Source organism: Daphnia carinata, chromosome 6 (genome assembly GCF_022539665.2).
Source record: "Daphnia carinata strain CSIRO-1 chromosome 6, CSIRO_AGI_Dcar_HiC_V3, whole genome shotgun sequence".
Lineage (NCBI taxonomy): Eukaryota > Metazoa > Arthropoda > Branchiopoda > Diplostraca > Daphniidae > Daphnia > Daphnia carinata.
In genome coordinates, this window is record NC_081336.1 from 1319628 (window position 1) to 1338025 (window position 18398).

At 39.3% G+C, this 18398-nt stretch overlaps 6 protein-coding genes and 1 pseudogene across 9 annotated transcripts; 4 read left to right on the forward strand and 3 right to left on the reverse strand.

The window, feature by feature from the left end:
* The first annotated feature begins 1363 nt into the window (after positions 1 to 1363).
* Positions 1364 to 2911, forward strand: LOC130689771 (mucin-2-like). The gene is made up of 4 exons (XM_057512712.2): positions 1364 to 1777; positions 1886 to 2038; positions 2098 to 2334; positions 2422 to 2911. Exons 1-4 carry the CDS (start codon positions 1506 to 1508, stop codon positions 2894 to 2896), a joined length of 1137 nt encoding a protein of 378 aa, XP_057368695.2. The 5' UTR covers positions 1364 to 1505; the 3' UTR covers positions 2897 to 2911.
* A 350-nt stretch (positions 2912 to 3261) lies between these two features.
* LOC130689778 (uncharacterized) lies at positions 3262 to 4710 on the forward strand. The gene is made up of 3 exons (XM_057512722.2): positions 3262 to 3825; positions 3895 to 4046; positions 4127 to 4710. Exons 1-3 carry the CDS (start codon positions 3600 to 3602, stop codon positions 4367 to 4369), a joined length of 621 nt encoding a protein of 206 aa, XP_057368705.1. The 5' UTR covers positions 3262 to 3599; the 3' UTR covers positions 4370 to 4710.
* Positions 4497 to 8371, reverse strand: LOC130689768 (histone lysine demethylase PHF8-like). Of its 2 annotated transcripts, none has more exons than XM_057512709.1 (17): positions 8268 to 8371; positions 8002 to 8087; positions 7825 to 7942; positions 7609 to 7769; positions 7408 to 7549; positions 7162 to 7348; positions 6984 to 7088; positions 6766 to 6911; positions 6505 to 6706; positions 6176 to 6433; positions 5859 to 6117; positions 5636 to 5798; positions 5481 to 5571; positions 5278 to 5419; positions 4981 to 5213; positions 4741 to 4909; positions 4497 to 4674 (listed from the first exon to the last, which is right to left on the reverse strand). In XM_057512709.1, the coding sequence occupies exons 1-17, from the start codon at positions 8360 to 8362 to the stop codon at positions 4586 to 4588; spliced, it is 2646 nt and encodes an 881-aa protein (XP_057368692.1). In that variant the 5' UTR covers positions 8363 to 8371; the 3' UTR covers positions 4497 to 4585. The 2 variants fall into 2 exon arrangements, with proteins under 2 accessions (XP_057368692.1, XP_057368691.1); XM_057512708.1 differs by having other exon boundaries at positions 6176 to 6436.
* Positions 8372 to 8652: 281 nt separating this feature from the next.
* On the forward strand, positions 8653 to 10548 carry LOC130689775 (phytanoyl-CoA dioxygenase, peroxisomal-like). Of its 2 annotated transcripts, XM_057512715.2 has the most exons (11): positions 8653 to 8801; positions 8866 to 8938; positions 9032 to 9083; positions 9146 to 9311; positions 9387 to 9443; positions 9504 to 9560; positions 9634 to 9783; positions 9840 to 9915; positions 9983 to 10073; positions 10143 to 10248; positions 10309 to 10548. In XM_057512715.2, exons 1-11 carry the CDS (start codon positions 8790 to 8792, stop codon positions 10375 to 10377), a joined length of 909 nt encoding a protein of 302 aa, XP_057368698.1. In that variant the 5' UTR covers positions 8653 to 8789; the 3' UTR covers positions 10378 to 10548. The 2 variants fall into 2 exon arrangements, with proteins under 2 accessions (XP_057368698.1, XP_059351508.1); XM_059495525.1 differs by lacking the exons at positions 8653 to 8801; positions 8866 to 8938 and having other exon boundaries at positions 9044 to 9087; positions 10309 to 10545.
* Positions 10549 to 10595: 47 nt separating this feature from the next.
* Positions 10596 to 12756, reverse strand: LOC130689498 (chymotrypsin BI-like; annotated as a pseudogene).
* A 325-nt stretch (positions 12757 to 13081) lies between these two features.
* On the reverse strand, positions 13082 to 14757 carry LOC130689773 (DNA repair protein RAD51 homolog A-like). Its single transcript, XM_057512713.2, has 7 exons — positions 14544 to 14757; positions 14280 to 14417; positions 14011 to 14220; positions 13698 to 13948; positions 13526 to 13613; positions 13341 to 13462; positions 13082 to 13278 (listed from the first exon to the last, which is right to left on the reverse strand). Exons 1-7 carry the CDS (start codon positions 14634 to 14636, stop codon positions 13155 to 13157), a joined length of 1026 nt encoding a protein of 341 aa, XP_057368696.1. The 5' UTR covers positions 14637 to 14757; the 3' UTR covers positions 13082 to 13154.
* Positions 14758 to 15059: 302 nt separating this feature from the next.
* On the forward strand, positions 15060 to 17524 carry LOC130689770 (protein maelstrom homolog). Of its 2 annotated transcripts, none has more exons than XM_057512710.2 (9): positions 15060 to 15283; positions 15340 to 15535; positions 15593 to 15739; positions 15795 to 15934; positions 15997 to 16266; positions 16330 to 16530; positions 16598 to 16667; positions 16752 to 16921; positions 16995 to 17524. In XM_057512710.2, the coding sequence occupies exons 1-8, from the start codon at positions 15143 to 15145 to the stop codon at positions 16910 to 16912; spliced, it is 1326 nt and encodes a 441-aa protein (XP_057368693.1). In that variant the 5' UTR covers positions 15060 to 15142; the 3' UTR covers positions 16913 to 16921; positions 16995 to 17524. The 2 variants fall into 2 exon arrangements, with proteins under 2 accessions (XP_057368693.1, XP_057368694.1); XM_057512711.2 differs by having other exon boundaries at positions 16330 to 16521; positions 16995 to 17522.
* Positions 17525 to 18398: the final 874 nt, after the last annotated feature.

Sequence of the window (18398 nt, forward strand, 5' to 3'; positions counted from 1 at the left end):
TTGTGTTTTTTTTTTTAAACTGGAAAATGACAACGTCATTTAGCAGACGGCGATCGTTGGTTACTTGACAGTTGACTGTGTGACAGTGTGAGTGTGACTTTTCAACTTTTCGCATCAGTTTTCATGCGCCCTTTGTAGGCGTTAAGCGACCAGAACAAGATAGTTGTAGATTTGTTGGAATTTCTATTTACGTTAGCTTCTTTTTTGGCCTCGTATTGCATATAATCAATGCTATCCTTAGTAGTAATGGCAGTCTTAATCCTACAAGAAACAGCTGATTCCGAATTAAGTGTTAGAAATGAACTGTTTCTCCACGTGGCCGACACCTCCTGTTGAAAAAAATGAAATGTTGCTCTGTAAAAGGAAAATGTGGTGGAAAATGTGACTACTTGCTTCCTTCACAGGAAGCAAGTAGTCACTTAAGAAAGCATACACTACGTTGAAGGCAAGTAGTGTTTTGAAATTATTTGTTAATTTCCCAACAAGTTATGTTTCATCGGGGCAGTTTAATTTTCAAAAAATTATTGTGTTTTTGTAAATCTTAGGCTATAGAAAGTTGGTTTGCTGCCAATTGATTTTGGTTGTAGCCTATATCATTTTTAAATAGCCAATTGTAAAATAAGTAATGTGTGATATGATGGCATCAAATAGTGTTATTCGTTGTGTAAGTTTGCCTTTGGTTGATTCTTGGGGAAAAAGGAAGTCTTTAAGTGAGCTTGGTGTTATGTGACGGTTCGTGTACACTTCGACCCGTCTATCGCCACCGGAAGAATTTTTTATTTATCATTATTTTTTACATTTGTTTTCGTGTTTTCCAGTTCGTCAACCTTTGGTGATTCTAGTTAGCTCCACTGCCATCAAACCTCCAGCTGTTCTTCCAAACTAGTCCCTTATACAATTTTATTTTTTAATTGCAGGTTCAAGGTTTGGGTTTGGCGGTCGTGCAAAATGACTTGTCATACGCAGTAGAAAATGACTAATCAGGTAAGCTTTTATTTCCAAAGTAAATACTAACCAAATAAATCCAGTTCTTCTTACTAGGGATGTTTGTCAAATGTTTAGAAATTGGATCTCAAAGTCAATTAGGAAAAGGAAAAAGAGTAACAAACTTATTCCCTCTTTCCAAATTTTGCGACGATGCATCCTCTGGAAGCTTATAAAAATGACATAAGCATTAGCCAAAATGCGGCCTGGTGTTTCTGGTACGAAGAACGGATTCATTCAGGTGGCTTGAACTTTAATGGCACTTTTGTTCAGCTGACTTTGGAATTTTCGAAAACATACAGCCATGACGAAGTACTTTCTTTCGACAACTGAAATGATGTTTGTTTTCCGTTAAATCAAGGCCCTTTACAACAAGATCATGCCAAGATCAAAACGACATGACTAGACAAAAACTACAGAAGATTTTCAAACCAAATCTGTAAAAAATTAACTGATTAAAAAAGAATGAAACAAAAGACAACGAATTCTTTCCTGGGCGTAGTCATCAGAATCTAAAATCGATGATTACTAACATGAAACAAAGAGCTTGCTGGGAGTATAAAAGCCGCACAGTTTCATCGAATCGATACTCACAATTCATTAGCAAACGTTCGTATACCGTGTTATCGAACGCGAAGAAAATGAGATTTTCTTTTGGCCTGTTATTGGTGTTCATCACTCTATCGTCAGCCGTAACCCAAGTTATTCGCCAGCAGTTTGGATCGGGCAGAACCAACACCCTCACCACCTTTGTCACTTCCACAGCTTCCACAGCCTCAACGACAGTTGTGACGTAATATTTCTTTATTTTCTAAGACATTTTTTTTTCTTTTAGTCTTTCTCAAACATCAACCCAATACATAATTTACTTATCTAATGAATTGTTAAAATTGGTTGATAGGACGAGGTCGGTCTGCGCATCTCTAATTGCACCGGTGGCTACAACTCCATGTCGTCGCAAGAGACAGTTCTGGAACGCTCCCCTTTTCTTCGCACTCGGCCATCAGGATGACGCTTTTCAGTTTAACCCTGTGAATCCCAGCCAAGTGCTCAGGTATGTAACATTAATGTTTTAATCTCGTCTCTAAAAATAGCCGATATTGATATTTACAGAGTTGAACCATCTGTCCTTCCCGAATATCGATACCGTCCGTCTTCGTTTGTTCGTCCGTTTGCTGTCCAGGAGCCATTAAATTCACCGTTGGGTCTTCAACCATCGTTCGACAGGATGCCACCGGTTAGTTTCCGCGTTGCTGATCCGTTCTTTGGTGCTGTCAAATTTTCCGCATTATCTGCTATCTACGCAAAGATTTTGAACAGCATATCGACTCCAGCTACTACGGTCACTAGGTAGAGATCCCATTTTTCTTAGGGATAAAGGAGAGATGCAATTTACTTGTAAAACAATTCCGTAATAAATTCTTTGTTATTTTGTAGGACAACAACCGTGTTCCCTACAACGATAACAAATACTTTGTTTACGGAAATCGTTACCCTGACGCTAAATCAAGCAGCTTGCGTTCCAGCAGGATTGACTATATGCCCGGCACCACCGACCACGACTTCCACCCCTGCAACCACCACCACTCCTTCAACCACCACCACTCCTTCAACCACCACCACTCCTTCAGCCACCACCACTCCTTCAGCCACCACCACCCCTTCAGCCACCACCACTCCTTCAACCACCACCACTCCTTCAGCCACCACCACTCCTTCAGCCACCACCACTCCTTCAGCCACCACCACTCCTTCAGCCACCACCACTCCTTCAGCCACCACCACTCCTTCAGCCACCACCACTCCTTCAGCCACCACCACTCCTTCAGCCACCACCACTCCTCTCCACTCCACTCCACCAGACACTACCATACCTGCAGACACTACCATTCCTTTACTCTCTATCTTTTGATAAAAAGGTCAAGTAAGGATCATGATTATATTTAATTGCATGGTAGTTTGGTACTCTATTTCTAATATTTCAACTAATCAGATTTTTTTTGCACAACACTTAAATTATGCCAGCCTGGCGAATTAATTTAACAAATAAAAATGGGGAATCCTGTAAACAAACAAATTCGAAAGTCGACGAATTAGTTTATTGTTAGTGTGCTAAAAATTGTCAACATCAAGATATCGTAACATGGTAGAACATGCTGCACTATTTAGACCTTTTAGTTGCACATTTAAATACCCTTAATGTCTTAATTTTGATTGGCTGATTGTGATTGCAAGAGCAAACCCAAATTTGCAAATTCATTGCAAGGGCGAATCAGTTCCAATCGAGATTGTTCCAAGAAAATGATTTAAGGTTGTCAAATATTACTAGTCGGAACTTGTCCAAATTCATGTGAAAACTAATTTTAAAAAATCGCAAACTGAGCCCAAATCTTCAATCTACTGTTCTCCTTAGCCTTTTAAACAATGCACCATAGTTTCGAAGTAGGCTGTAAACAAAACTGTCTAAATAACCTATGATGCACATCAACATTGTTACGACGTCACTGCCAGTTTAAAAATAGCGCCCCGAATACGCCAGAACGGTATGGCTTAAACAAAAACACCAGCAAAGGCATCCTTAAAAGCGCAGTATTTTCCAGTCAGTTTCACTTACAATGTCGTCTAAAACTTGTAAAATGTTTTGGCTCCTTTGCCTACTGGCAAATGCATTTGAATGTTGGGGAAATGGTGAAGCTCACTGTGATTGTAAGGGATTGAATGAAGTGGTAAATGTCCATACTAACCAGCTGTCCGAGCTTGTATCCTACCAGAGGAAAACTGAAGGACTAATCACATTGCAGGAGAAATTGACCACATTAAATTCTAAAGAACACAATAGAGGTAAAGTCTTGATAACATTTTACGTTACAAAAAAATCACCCTAAGTTTTTGTTGATTTCCAATTCCTAGATGTAACGCAGAAACTTGAAGGGATTGAACATTTTATTGCCGAATTAAAAATCCAGACGACGAAGGTAGAGGATGAGCTGGCCGAATACCGCAACATTACTCAGAAGTTGGATAGCTGGATTCAAAGATCCAACACGACGATTGCTAACGTCGTAAGAACTACCATAACTACATACGTGTTCTTTCTTTGACGCTTTTTATTTGGGGTTACCCCCCCCCCAAAAAAAAAAAGGTAAATACCACTTTACAATCAACTACTTATGCATCTGATGTGAAAAGAAAAACAACACCGACCCCGGCTATAGTTGAAGCTCGTCGGGCCGGTCCTCGACGAACTCCTGAACAGACAATCTTTGAGCAGGTGAAGTTGATGGTGGCCAATTTGACGACTGAAATGGCCGTGTTGCGTAACTACAAGCTCCCACGTCTCGAATCAAAAGTTGCCGCAATCGAGGCGAGACTTCCAGTTAACTGAGAAGCCTCTGCTACGTCTACGAATCGCAAATAGATTCTCTGTTGACGTTCCGGGTAGCACTACAAATACAGATTTCTTCAAAACGGCCTGCCTCAGCTTACGTCTGACTGAACCCTTTCTGAGATGGTTTTCGAACAAATATGTCTATGTACTGCATTTACCATCAACATAGTGTGTACAAGGAATTGGCGAACTGCATTAGCACTAAGTGAAGCCTTAATGAACCATTTTGTGAATTTTTAAAATTTTTCCAAGACGTTGCTTTGCAGTGGCCATTCCTTTCTTCGGTTTCTTAGCTAAATTTACTAGAAAATGTGAATAATACTGATCGTTAGCTGCAATTCGTTTTTAACATCTCAGTTGCTGTATACCTTTGTTCTCGGTTTTACCAAGTGGTGGTGTAGGAGGTGGAATCGTTGGAGCCGTCGGAGCTGCAACTGAAGGCTGAACTATAGGATCAGATACTCCAGCTTCGGTTTGAGGACTATCACTAATCACCGATCGCGATTTGCTCCGGCGAACATAGGCTCTTTTAGGAGGCTAAAAAAAAAAACGAATGGTTTATCACGTACTACCGGCTTAACCAATGCCAAAGAATTTGTTAGTAATACTGGTTCAAGAGCTCGACGTTGCGCAGCGGCTTCCAACACCCGTTCAACTGCTGGCCGCTTTGCTCCGTCACGGGTGGGGCGATCCTTTTTCGGGACAACTGGACCTACACGAGCTCGAGGATTCCACGATTCGTCGCCAGAGTCTAACCTCGACCTTCCGACTTTACCGGGTTTCTTCCTTGTACTATCTTTACCATCCCTCTCGTCATCAGATGCATCCAGCGACGGATAAACTAATCAAACCAACGAAAACGGTAAAATGGAACGTAATTTTAAATAGTTTATCTTTTCACTTACTGTATTCGTCATCCTGGTGCACTTTAGATACCTTTACGTCATCGTAGTCATCCGTCAAGGATGAATTCAACCGTCTTCTGCCTTTGCGTTGCCGCTGGGATGCCGAGGCAAGCGGCTGTGGATTTGAATTTAAAAATCCATTCTGTTGGTGAAGTAGAAATTTAAAGAAAATAATTTCACAGCCATAAGTAAAGTAATATTACGTGGTCTGACGTGGTAGAACTAAATCCTCGGCTCATGGTTAACATGCCAACTATAGCTTCCCTGGTCGAAGGTGATGCTCTGCCACGATCCCTACAAACAAAATAGCGAATTTAACTAGTGCGCTTTACAAAAAGAGTAAAAAAACGAAACATACTCTAATTCATCTAAAGTTCCAGGTACGGCCATGTTACTTGCACGGAGTAGTTCTTCAATTCCACTCTTGTTATCACCCGCTTGGTTGTCTTCACCTGTTTCTATGTCCATGTGGGCTGCAACTTCTGCTGTTTCAGGAAACGGAACATCTGTTCGCCCGCCAACTGTGTAAAAACATGTTAATAAAACACCAGGTAATTTACAAAACATTAATTCAACCCTACCAGAAAGACGCAGTTTGATCGGTCCCCTTTGCATATTTTGGCCTATTTTGGCCGGTTTAGGTGGCTTCCGTTCGTCAATCATCAATGGCCCTTCTTCTTCTTCATCATGTCCTCGTTTCGGCAAAACGTGCTTGAGTGGGACGGCATTTGGACGAGTGTGAAGGACAGGATAAGGTAGAGAAGGGACACGGAGTGTTGGCGGTAGAAAAGGAATTGTTCGAGGCTCATCCCTTCTCTCAATTTTCATAGACAGAAGATCCTATGGGACCAAAACGATGTTACAGGTAAAAGATATCTAGAGCATTAAATCATCTTACTTCTTCGGCAGCAAAGTTACTAAGCGCTTCGTTAATGTCAACGAAATCAGGCCGAGTCTGCGGTTTACGGCGCACTCGTTTCGGTGAATTTTTTTCCACTTTGGCATTAGGTACATTCGGTAGTGAAGCCGTCAGTGAAAACGGTGAGAGGGATAAATTGGAACTCTTCTCAACATGACGAAGTTCTCGACTCAGTTCTTTTAGTAGTTTTGCTACTATAATATGTTCGGGAATCAGTTCGTTTTTTCCCTTTCCGTTCTGCTTCACAGGAGGAGAAACAAAAAGAAAATGTATAAAAGTTTGAAGACTTTTAAAGATTTTATACGTACATCTTTTTCTATTGTCCAGTTCTTAAGGGCGGTGGCTAACGCTCTCACCCCACGTATTAACTGTTCTGGACAGCGTGAGCCCTTTCTACTCATATCCCTTAAATCTTCTACGATTTTTTCCGCTGCAAACCAATGCATCGTTTGAAACATAGGAAATCGGAATCGGATTGGCGCCTTAGAAGCTATTTCGATATTGTAAACCCTACACAAACAACATCCTCATTAAAGGAAGCGGAATTCAAATTTGAAGTAATAACTTACTTTAGCTGTAATTCCATATTTAAATTGTGCAAGAAGTTGCCACCAAACACGAGTGAGTCTTTTGGCGTGTATACCGCATGAATCCATCCAGTTGGAATGAACAAAGTGTTGCCTTGTTGCAAAACCAATCGGTGACAGGAACTAACCTAATCGCAAATTGACAGTTCAGAGATACGGAATCGCTATGATTACAACCGCAGCTAATTTAAAACACGTACCATATCTCCAAAAAATATTTCATGATGGTTTGGTTTGGACAACCACTGCAGGTAGAGATCCAAATTTTCTTCAGTAGGTGCAATCATATAGAATACCTTTTCTCCCTGGTGGTTCATTTTCAGAACAAAAAAAAATTGGTAAAAAGTTGTTTTTTGTCTGTAATGAAAACTAATTTACTTTTAAGACGTGGTACCAAACGGATGAGCCTCCAAAGTCGATGTGGAAATCGGTATAGGAATCTTTTACTCCCATAAGGCAATATTTTTGTACCTCTGGTCGTTCTACGGCATAATCTCGGGGCCAAACATTGTTTGCCCAGCATAACTTGCGGGCAATATAGGGAGGCTCGACCAAGGCACTTAAACTTCAAATGTTAATGTTAGTTATGCTTAAATTCGTCCAAAAACCTGTAATGAAACTTACTTTGAGTCAGAAAACTCAAGGCTAATCACATTTAAGACCTGTGATCTTAATGGATTTGTAAAGTATTCCACAAAGTCTTTAAGGGCCATTCTTATGTCTGATTGCTTTGTTACATCAATGACATCAATTATTCTATCAGAACCTGTTTGAATTAAGCATTAGTAAATAAAAAGATATGAATGTTGATCTTCTATCGCTTACCAACATAATTTTCTACATCTTTAATAGTGAAATTATCTTGTGGAACATTGAGATCTAATCCTTCTTTTTGTTCTACAAAAATTGGTTTATTAAAACCACTGCTGTTGAGGTAGGGTAGAGTAAGTTGTTGTCCCCTTAAACGGAGAATGACTTCCTCTGCACTGAGATTATAAAAATATAAGATAGTATACAAATACAATAACAAAGCACCAATACTTGAGAAATGAGCGGGCTTTCAAGTCTCTGATGAAGATTTGGGTCCCTGCTTGTGTTGCTTTTTGGCTGGCTTCAGGATCACTATAATCATGTCTATGCCGGTTTAATACAGGTTTTCCTGTAAATAAAAATTACCATGAGCAGCACATTTCTCACAGTTATTTACCTGATACTTACGAACTGTAGGACCACTGCTAGGTTCACATTTGGAGCAAAAGAATTTATCAATGTCACATGCTTGATATTCTTTCACGTTGATACAACTGTAAAAGACATAAATCGTGAACGGCAAATAAAAGCAACTTGTTAGTTTTAAACAAGATCCAATATTTTCGCTCTGTTTGTAAATACACGACTATAGTGCTTGGCGTTTCAACATCAGCTTTACCACTAACATGGACGATTTGGGGTTCCAATTATTCGAAATGTTATTTTCTATTTACCTGCCATGAAACCAATCTTTGCAACAATCACATTGTATCATAAACTGCGTGTTATCGTACGGCTTTCCGCAAAAACAAAACAAAGCATCAGCCATTTTCGTCTTTTTGTTTGCAGGGTTGTCAAATTTTTTTGACGACCAATAATTATTACTTTCAGAATAAAAAATTTTTACCTGATAAATATTTAAATAAATTGAAAAAATTAAAACTAGCTTTCATAATATCTGAATACTTTCTACGCTATTACCGAAACCGTAATGTTCAGATCCACAGGTGCCAAGCGTCAACGTTGCACCAGCATGAGCTTGCGGATCTCCAAACTCTTTGCATATCACACGACATTTGAACTTGTCTTTTGCAAAGCTACATGTACTGAACACAATTCTATTTGGCGTACATGCGAGACTTCACAGCACTCTAAACTCGAAGTGATATTAGATTTGTGATTCGTACAAGGATAACTTTATTGTGAAGGAAGTGAATTAACTTTTACTACGTTCACCTAGCTTCAGCATTTTGGCAATGGAACAAGCAGTAAACCTTAACATCTGAGATGTTTGAGATGTAAATCCATTATCTAACTAATTTTTTATATTAGAAACCAGGCCTTAATTACTCATTGGATAATCCAAAATTGACCTTAGAACAACGAGAGTTTTATGAAAATAATGGTGATTATAACATTTTAAATAAATTTGAAAATGTGAACTGTTGTTAGTAGCCTGTAGAGCATTTTTCTTATAAGTATGATTGGATAATCCAAGGTTTCCTGGTCATTAAGAATTTAATTGATGATTCCTTCCTTGACAAATGCAAGTAAGTACTATTCTTTTTTTTGTAAGTTTTTGTTTATTTAGTAAAATCAATGTTTTTGGAAGACAGAGGTTTTTAGACCTTTGCGAGAAAAAAGTACCCTGGGGATCACTTACCATGATGAAAGATATCTCCTTATCCAAGAAGGGTGCAGTTGGTGAACATCTTTATTACAAAGTCCAGGATTTTGTGTATGACAATGTCCTCTTTGAGTATTGCAGACATCCAACTGTAAATACCATTTAACGTCACATAATGTTTATACAAATCCAGTGTTGATTTGTTCCAAAATAACACCTTCCACAGATACTTGATTGTGTTGAGTGTTTTACTGGGCCAAATATTATGGCGATTCATACAATGGTAAGAAATTTTTTTTTAATTTTTAGAAATGTACAATAGCCCTGATCTTTCCATTTGTAGCTTATTAATAAACCTCCGGATTCTGGAAGTCTGACTTCACGTCATCCTCTGCACCAGGTGAATCCCCATACCAGAGTAAAATCGATTGAGTCTAACGAAGTGTGGCCAACTAATGTATGCTTTTGTATAGGATCTTCATTACTTCCCATTTCGCCCCGCCAACAGAATCGTTTGCGCATGGACCGCTATGGAAGATATTACACCAGAGAACGGTTGTTTAGTTGTACTCCCGGGTTCTCATAAAGGAGAATTACTTCAGCATGATTATCCCGAGTGGGAAGTAAGTTATTCTGATGTCAAATGCATCTGTTTTAACTTAATGATCCATTGAAATAGAATGGAGTCAACAAGATGTATCATGGCGTGCGCGGTTTCGACGACCATCTTATCATTGAACTGTCCATGACAAAAGGTCTCTACACTTGTAGGCGTTTCCCCGTTTAACATGATTTTCACACAATGTTTATTATTCGTTTTAGGAGATACGGTTTTCTTCCATCCAATTTTGATCCATGGTTCAGGCCCAAATCGCACTCAACGATTCCGCAAAGCTATCTCGTGTCATTACAGGTATCGCGTAGTGGATTTCATGTTAAAAGTCTAAGAAAACTTATTTCTACTTTCCACTGTTTCGCAAAGCTGCGCAGAAATGGATTTCATTGATGTCCAGGGCACGTCGCAGGAGAACATCGCAAAAGAAGTAGAGCAGGTTGCTAAGCGACGCGGTCTAGAACTAAACTTTCAGGTTTGGTTTAACAACATTCGGCACTTAAATTGAAATTAAAATATTTTTTATTTTAAATAGGACTTCTGGAAATTCCGCAGTCGTCTAGTTCGTGGTCAACAGGCAGTAAAATGGTTCAGTTCACTGTGATTACACTTCACATGTCTACGCTTGACAATCGATGGTTTCTACCAACAGTGTACCCATTCACATCAACTTTTGATTCTCTCACGCCAAGGTAAGCGAAATTCTCCACCTTCGGTGAAAATTGTACGGGTATCGTTAAAATGTAATGCTGATAAAGGGAAATCGTAGTAGATAGCGCTTTTTGCCATTTATAAGGTTTAACAATTCCCCGAATATTTTTATAGACGATCAAATGTATTTGCATGAAACAATTAAAGTTAGATTGTAAAAAATCAATTTCCCAATCTCTAGTTAGGGGTCACTATAGTGAACATGATGCTAAGAAGTCTGCAATCACGATAGGAGACCTTGTTAGTATTTATTGTGCCAAAGCCGTTCATTGTCGCTAAAAGAACAAGAAAAGCAAAGATAGTGCGCTACGAACCTCCTATCGTGATTCCACTTATGTGTAAAAATTTAAATATTATTGCATCCCGCGACGTTTGAGGGCCAGTCACAGGCATCGATCTTGATGTTGTAAACTGTTCCTGCTTGAGCGCATGTCTGAAATGTTAAGAATCGCGCAAAAGTAATTAAATGATTGGGTTGAATATCAACGCACAGAAATGAACTTACGAAGAGGTAAGAAATGCCGTTGGAGCACATGTAGAAGGTAGTGGAACAGTCGGAGGCGGGATTCTGGTAGTTGCCGTTCGGTTTGTTCTTGCAATCGAAATAAGAGGGATGCATTGCTGTCGTGTGTTGCTTCGGTTGTACTGGTGGTCGTCATTGGCTTTAAACCGGTAACACTTTCGATCCAATCAAGATAGCCCTGTACACGATTGAATACGTTGGGCCTATCAGTATCCGAGCAGTGGGTTGAAGCGTCTGTCAATCCGGCTACACCAACAACAAACCACCTGTCCCATTCTTCGTCGTAGAAATTCATTGGTGCTCCATTGTCTCCCTATTTTAGCGCAGAGCGTTAGAAATGTAATTTTTATTTTGAACTGCGATTTTAAAATAATTACGTAGCAATAATGACGTTGTTGGGTCCCTTCGCCGCAATTTGTTTTATCTCCAGAGAATGGGTCTAGATCGGCTAACTGCTGGCATTCGCCGTTCGTTTCCAACGATGAAATGACAGTGGTGTCCATTTTACGCAGAATAGGACTTAGCCCGCTACCCGCTGTCTCACAGATAATATTATGACGTTGCTCAAATTTTCCATGATTACAAGTATAGGCAATAGAATGGAGAATGTTGTGGACTTTACCGGTATTAGAGAAGTTGCCCTATCCTGTGATGACGACAGTATCATTCACGTGATCGTCAGCGAACGGAAGGCACAAGGGTTGAATGTTATCTAAATCATTAAAAGTTTATATATTTATTCAAATTAAAGTAACCCATTTGAGCTTGTCGTTGTAGGAAGAAAAAAATGAATTAATAGAACTTACTAGACAGAGGGACAGAGAATGGAAGTCGAATCAAGGCGATGTCATTCTCAACCGATCCTAACCACCAATCTTGACGAATCACGAATGACAAATAATGCACGTTGATGTACAAAGAAGAAGAGCTGTTGGTTATATCGTGTGCGCCCAGAGTGAACGTAGGGTTAATAATGCTGTACATACAGTGAGCTGCCGTTAAGACCCAATCTTCGCTGAGGAGAGTGCCACGACACGTAGCCATGGATCCACTCCAGTACGTGACTTGAATGTGAACCATCCACGGGAATTCGTGAGGAGCAGATTCATTCCCGCCCACAATCCTGGAGAGCGCTGATCTACCGCAGTTACGCAGGCCTGGTAAGGTGATAACAACATTATTATTATTGAATTTTCACATAAGTTCGTGTTCTATTTTACCTTGTTGGTGCGACGGTACAGCTAGGAAGACTAAAATTGTAAGGACCAGAAAATGGGTAGTGTGTGATTAAAGGCCATTGTATTTTGGATTGAGGAAGTCCAGTTAATGTTAACTGCGTTGAATTGAGATGTCGAGTTGTCGCTTCTGCAATGAGTGTAGCCGTCGTTGGGCTGGCGTTTAAATAGCTGTTTCCACCTATTGTAAATGGATGTGGATATCTTTGGACGGATTAAGCCTATGAGACCAGTAGTTTTCCACCATTGCATTTGTCTACGCTTTGTAATGCCAGGTAACACGAGAGAAATTCCGTTAACTTACAAAAGTCGCGCTTTCAAAATTTAAAGTACTTTTCCCCGCTACACACACGTCAATTGGGATTCATGTACAAAAGACAATGTTCGTAAACGCAATTGTAAGCTAATGGCTTAAGTCAGATAAGTTCCTTGTCGATTCATGTAAAACCACGCGTGAAAAAGTACTCAAGTGCCTTATCAAAAACCAGAAATTATTATCCACATTAGTACGCATGCGTGATTCAGTTATATCAGTAGACTCAACTAGTTAAGCTAATAATCAGTCAAATGAATAATGCCCGTTAAAGTGGAAACCGTGCTCAAATGAAAAGTTTGTATTAAAGTTCAAGCACACATTTAATTGACACATACATTCTTTAATCTCGAAAGTTTGTAGAACAGAAATAAGATGGCTTTAATAACTCAAAGTGGGACAAAAACCGTATTGTTTTCATTTACAATTGTAGACTGGTGTTCACTGACTTCCCTTTCCTGAAACTGAGGCAAATTCACATTCTATGTTGTGGAACTTACGGACTGAACATTTAAAAAAAAAGGAGTAAGATGAAAGAAGTATCTTAAAATGTATACAAGGAGGTTGTTAACAAACGACAGGGAGTTCTAATGGTGAGGTTATTCCTTGCTATCGCCGATTCCATCAGGTAAAATTGCGAACATCGCTTCAGATTCTGGCAAACATGGTGAATCGTAAATTTTACAAATTCTGGTTTCTCCACGACCTTTCCGCAAGTAAAGCCTGTGCAGGAGATTTACGTTAGCCATTTTAAAGCGGTAGTGAAGATCAATTTAAAATGTTACCGAGTAGTAGATGCGTGTGCCATAATATTTCCGCCGATTGGCTTTTTAGGATCAGCAGCAAACATAGCAGCCCCATCGACTTGAGCGACTACCTGATTGGTAATAACTACCGCCACGCCAAACTAGGAATTGAAGGTATAATAAATAAGAGGGGATTAACTAATTATATGATAACTCGTTAATACTTCATCAGCAAGTCGAAGAAGCATGCGCAAAAATCGAGCAAGATGCATTTGGCGGGCAGATAGTTCTCCCCTTCCTGAATAGTCAGTCCTTAAAACAAAAAAAAAAAAAAAAAATACACAGATTCAAATTACAAACGTTTTAGGAAGAGAGCCAAATCCTTTTTCGGGTTACCTGTAGAGCGCTGTAGCCGAATCGACAATCAACAGTGAGTAACGTGACTCGGCCATCATAGCTGAAGCTTGAACGAGAAGTTGGGACTGATGATCAGTGTTGTATGCCCTAGCACACGCAACATTGTCCAAGACGTCTGAGCCAGATAAGCCATATCGTTCAGCCACAGCTAGCAAACGTTCCGGCCGGAAGGTTCCCTCAGTGTCGATGTACAAGCATTTTCCTTCAGCACCTCCATGATCAATGGGCAACTAAATGAATCAAATTTAATTTTAAATTTTTGGAGGACAATAATCCCACACAATTTACTTACCTGACATGTGACTGCCAAAGTTAAGCACAATTGAGTTTTTCCAGTTCGGAATTCTCCAAATATTTCTGTGATGCTCCCTGTTTCAATTCCACCTCCAAGCAGTTTGTCAAGTTCTTTGGAACCTGTAGTTACTTGAACAAGCTCAGCACGCTTTTGATGATATTCTGTGGCAGTAGAGAAACCCATGGGAACCAGCTTTTGAGCTTCGGCCTGAAAATTCATAAAAGATGTTATCAAATACAGAATGGGATCTCCTTAATTTTGCATACAATAATTTTATCAGCCTTGGCCTCACTGATTCCTTTGATGGTGATAAGGGTCTTTTTGGGGACATAAGCTACTGATTCCACAGTGTGATACCCTGCTTCTTCCAGCTTCTTGATATCTCCACCGCTAATCCCATTGCCCTGTTAATCAGAAAACACATTAGATCTTCGTTGAATGGGCTATATAAGACTTATACTAGTTATGGTACAAATGAAAAAAAAGTTTACTGCACAGTATTTTCATAATATTAGCTATCAAGTATTTACTTCAAGTTTTGCTATTCCTGTGAAGGTGCCTAGTTCAAGAGCTTCAGCAACATCCTCTTCTGTTTCGGTGAGGTTCCGATGAGCAGTGGCCATTGATGATGTTTATTAAGTGATGACGGCGAAATGTTTCAAAAAATTGTAAATGTAGAGAAGGTTTGGTAGCCTTTTATAACACAACAACTTAAACTACCAATGAACTCGAGATAGTTTTCGAAGGGGAGGAGAACACCAGCACACAATGCAGAATTCAAGCGGGAGAATAACAAGTGTTCGAAGTGGTTTTGAATATCAAAACTTGCCAGATTCATCGAAATGAGTCTGCATGGAAAAAATTCTATATTATTAGATAAAAGATTTAATTACTTTCTGTTTCACTGCCGTACTGGAATTTTTTACCTACAAACTACATAAAGACGTTTTGAAAATAAATTTAATTTGACTATTTGATATGTTTAATCTTTCTTGTTGATATTGGCGCGCGGGCGCCCTCACTTGGCGCCAACAGTTGAGCACGTGGATTCTTCATTAACTGTCGTGTAGTCTAGTCGGTGACGAATTGGCCATAAGTAATTTGTACGTGTTATAAGTGATTAAAAAATATGCCACCGAAGAAAAAACAAAAAAAGGAGAACGGTTTTATGGTATTTATGAAATCTATGAAACCACAGCTAGAAGCAAAAGGCCATAGATTTCCTAGAGGCTTAACTGATGTTATTCCTATTTGCTCTCCACTATGGAATGTAAGATTTTTGAAAATTTCTCTTCTAACCCACATGTATATTCGTGATGTTCATAGGAACTTTCAAGTGAAGAGAAGGCAAAGTATCATCAAAAAGCCAAAGATGGTGTTGGTTTTGTCAAAGAAGAAAGATGTGATACCCGTGGAGTTCCGTTAAATTTGAAGGCAAAAGAAGAACAAAAGAAAGTATCTGAGAAAGATGAACTATTGCAACGAGTTGAAGATATGGTTTCCTACTTAGCTACTCAAGGAAGTAAGATCCCGTGAATATGAAAATTTATTTATTTCTTCTTACGTTTAATATTCCTAGCTCTCGAGAATCACTATTTTTACTTGGTCCATTTCAACATTGCTGTTGCTACTACTGAAGGTGAATATCCACCTTGCGAAATTGCCATAGTCAAGTTTTCTTTGCTTGATGGCATAGCCAGATATTATCATGAATTTATTGAACCTGGTAAGAAGCATATTAAATCTTGATGGATGTAGTTTTTAATGTGTTTCCTTTTCAGGCCAAATCCGACTTGGATATGCCCATGAAGCAAAATTACATTCAGAATCCACTCATCAGATTCCAACAAATGGGTTTAAATTGGCAAATGCAAACTATCTTGCGATTACAGACAATATTAAAAAAATGCTCTTACAATCCGTAAACAAATTCATTCTTTCTTTAAGCTTATGGTGTTTGCTAACCCATTTTTGAATTTCTAGGATGGTGGTATTGCTCCTTTATTTGTGGTAGATGAAGACAAGATAAAAGCAGTTTATATCCTTGATTGGTTTGTCAAAAAATGCTGTCAGATGAATGAAACATACGATACCGTCAACCCTTTCAAGTGCTACAGCTTAAATAAGCTATTTTACGAGTTGCGTCGCCATGCCGACCTGAACAACCCTTCTCTAAGGTTTGCCAGTCCAGCACTAGTCGCTGATCACTTTGGCAAAGGAATGTTTTACTATTCGAAGAATATGGCTTGTCAAGTAATTACATTCACCCATTCGTTCATAGTAACACACAACAAAGGTAATTTATTCTTTGTTTAGTGGCACGTGGACGAAGACAATGTAACGTTTTGTTCTCTGACACGCGTGAAAAATTATGCCTACACGATTTCGGACTTGTGTTGCGAATACTACGATTTGTCCCTACTACCGAATCGCCACTGTCCTGCTGATGTTGCTGATGATAATCGCTACGTTGTTCTCCCTAAGGTGGCTAAAAAGGAAGAACCGGAGGTGTCAAATGTTAGCCTTTATATGTTGGCAAATAATACTGATTACAATATTTTTAAATGGACCTTTCCTTTTTTAGACACCGGCAGTTGTAAAGAAAAGTGATGACGAAGAAGAGTCTACTCCACGTCTACCGAAAGCTCCTGTTGGTGAGTCTGATCTCCAATTCCATTTTTTTTTTTAATTACCCACTCAAAACGGACTTGGCCAAGTGCTTATTTTCCATTATGCAGCTGTGAATCTCAAAGGTGTCGTCCCTGGCATAGGACGGGGTATATTGAGTGGATCAATGTCATCCATTCAATCTCCAGGCCCGTCACAAGCAACACCACCTCCTCCAGCAGGAAGGGGTCGTGGTCGCGGACTTCTTTTAATTTCTGATGAATCTGATTGATTGCTCCGTGTGAGTTTACATTTGATTCACGTCCAGTGGGAACTGCATATGATCCGAGTTTCTAATTCCGTCCTTTATGCAGTTGACGGCAAAGACGCGTAATCAAACGACCTGCCGTGGAAACAACGTCATCTGGTCTTTGAATGCTTTTCCATTAGCAAGACTGCGACAAGGGAAACTTTGCCACAAAACAGTCCACACACCCCATTTTGTACCAAATGTTTACTGAGACGCAACTGTTGCGGATCGATTCTTCTTATCCGGCTCTATCCCACCCGTTTTGCTAGCCATTTAGCACTGGAATGCCAAAATGGAACTTCAATCCATATAGAAAAGTTATGATTGTCGACTTACACGGTCCCAAATGGAAATTTTTGTCTCCCACAAAATGTGGAAAATCAAAGTGGTAGGTATTTAATGTGAATCTTTGACCCTTTATCCCGTTTGACTATTTAGATTTAAAAAAAAGTAAGATGCAATATTTTTCAAATTTCTTCTCATAGTCCTCGTATATTGGTAAGTTAACGTGCATTGCTTTTGTACAAATTAATCGTAATAGATGTTTGCAGATTCATTTGAAAAGTTTGAAAGTTCATTGCGGCTCATGAAAAATGGGACAACAATTCGTGGTACCGACGCAAAAACATTTTTTTTTTTTTTTGCAAAAAAGACATTGCAGTAACGTATTTTATTAAACATAATCGGAGATGATCTTTTGTTTTGCAGGAAAAAAAACAATGCAGACTTTATAAAGCCTTGATTTATCATGCAATCCCCTTCATCTCACCATTTTATTAAAGGAATTTTCCGTGTTTGGCTTAATTCAAATGTTAATTCTAATACAGTTTTCTTTCTGCAACGCTTCATGATTAGCATCAATCCTCAGGTACGTATTATAACTTAAAAAATATAAAGATCATAATCTTTTAGTGGCTAGGAAAATGTCTGAAATTGACCGGTTGATCTTCATACACAAACGGCTCCTGTGTGTTCGATACACCGAGAGCCTAGCAGAGATGGTGACAGATGGTCCTAGTTCTGAAGTTTTGGCTGAGTGAATGTCTAGCGCACAATCCTGTATGGCCTGACGAAGAATCTGGGGCTTCCCTTTTGTAGCCCGATGTCGTGCTTCTATCGCCATAATCATCTACTTAGCACTTCTTACAGCACCAGACAACACGTACTACAACTGACCCGAATTTTTTCAAAAGACTAGGATCTCTCATCCTTGTTTGCAAAGAGGCTACATTTTAAATCCCTTGCAACGGCGGAACGATTTTCGTGCATTTTTCACATCACGTTCTCAACATCGAGACACTTGAGGTTATCAAAGTTATTGCCACATCTGAGTTTGCGCTTTCTGTCACATTGCAGCAAGTCGTTAACCTGTAAAAAGGCTAGAAAAACCACGTACTATTTTCTTATTTACCTTTTTTCTTTTTGTAAATGGCAATTTCATTGGTCACACAAAAAAAAAAGAACGGCC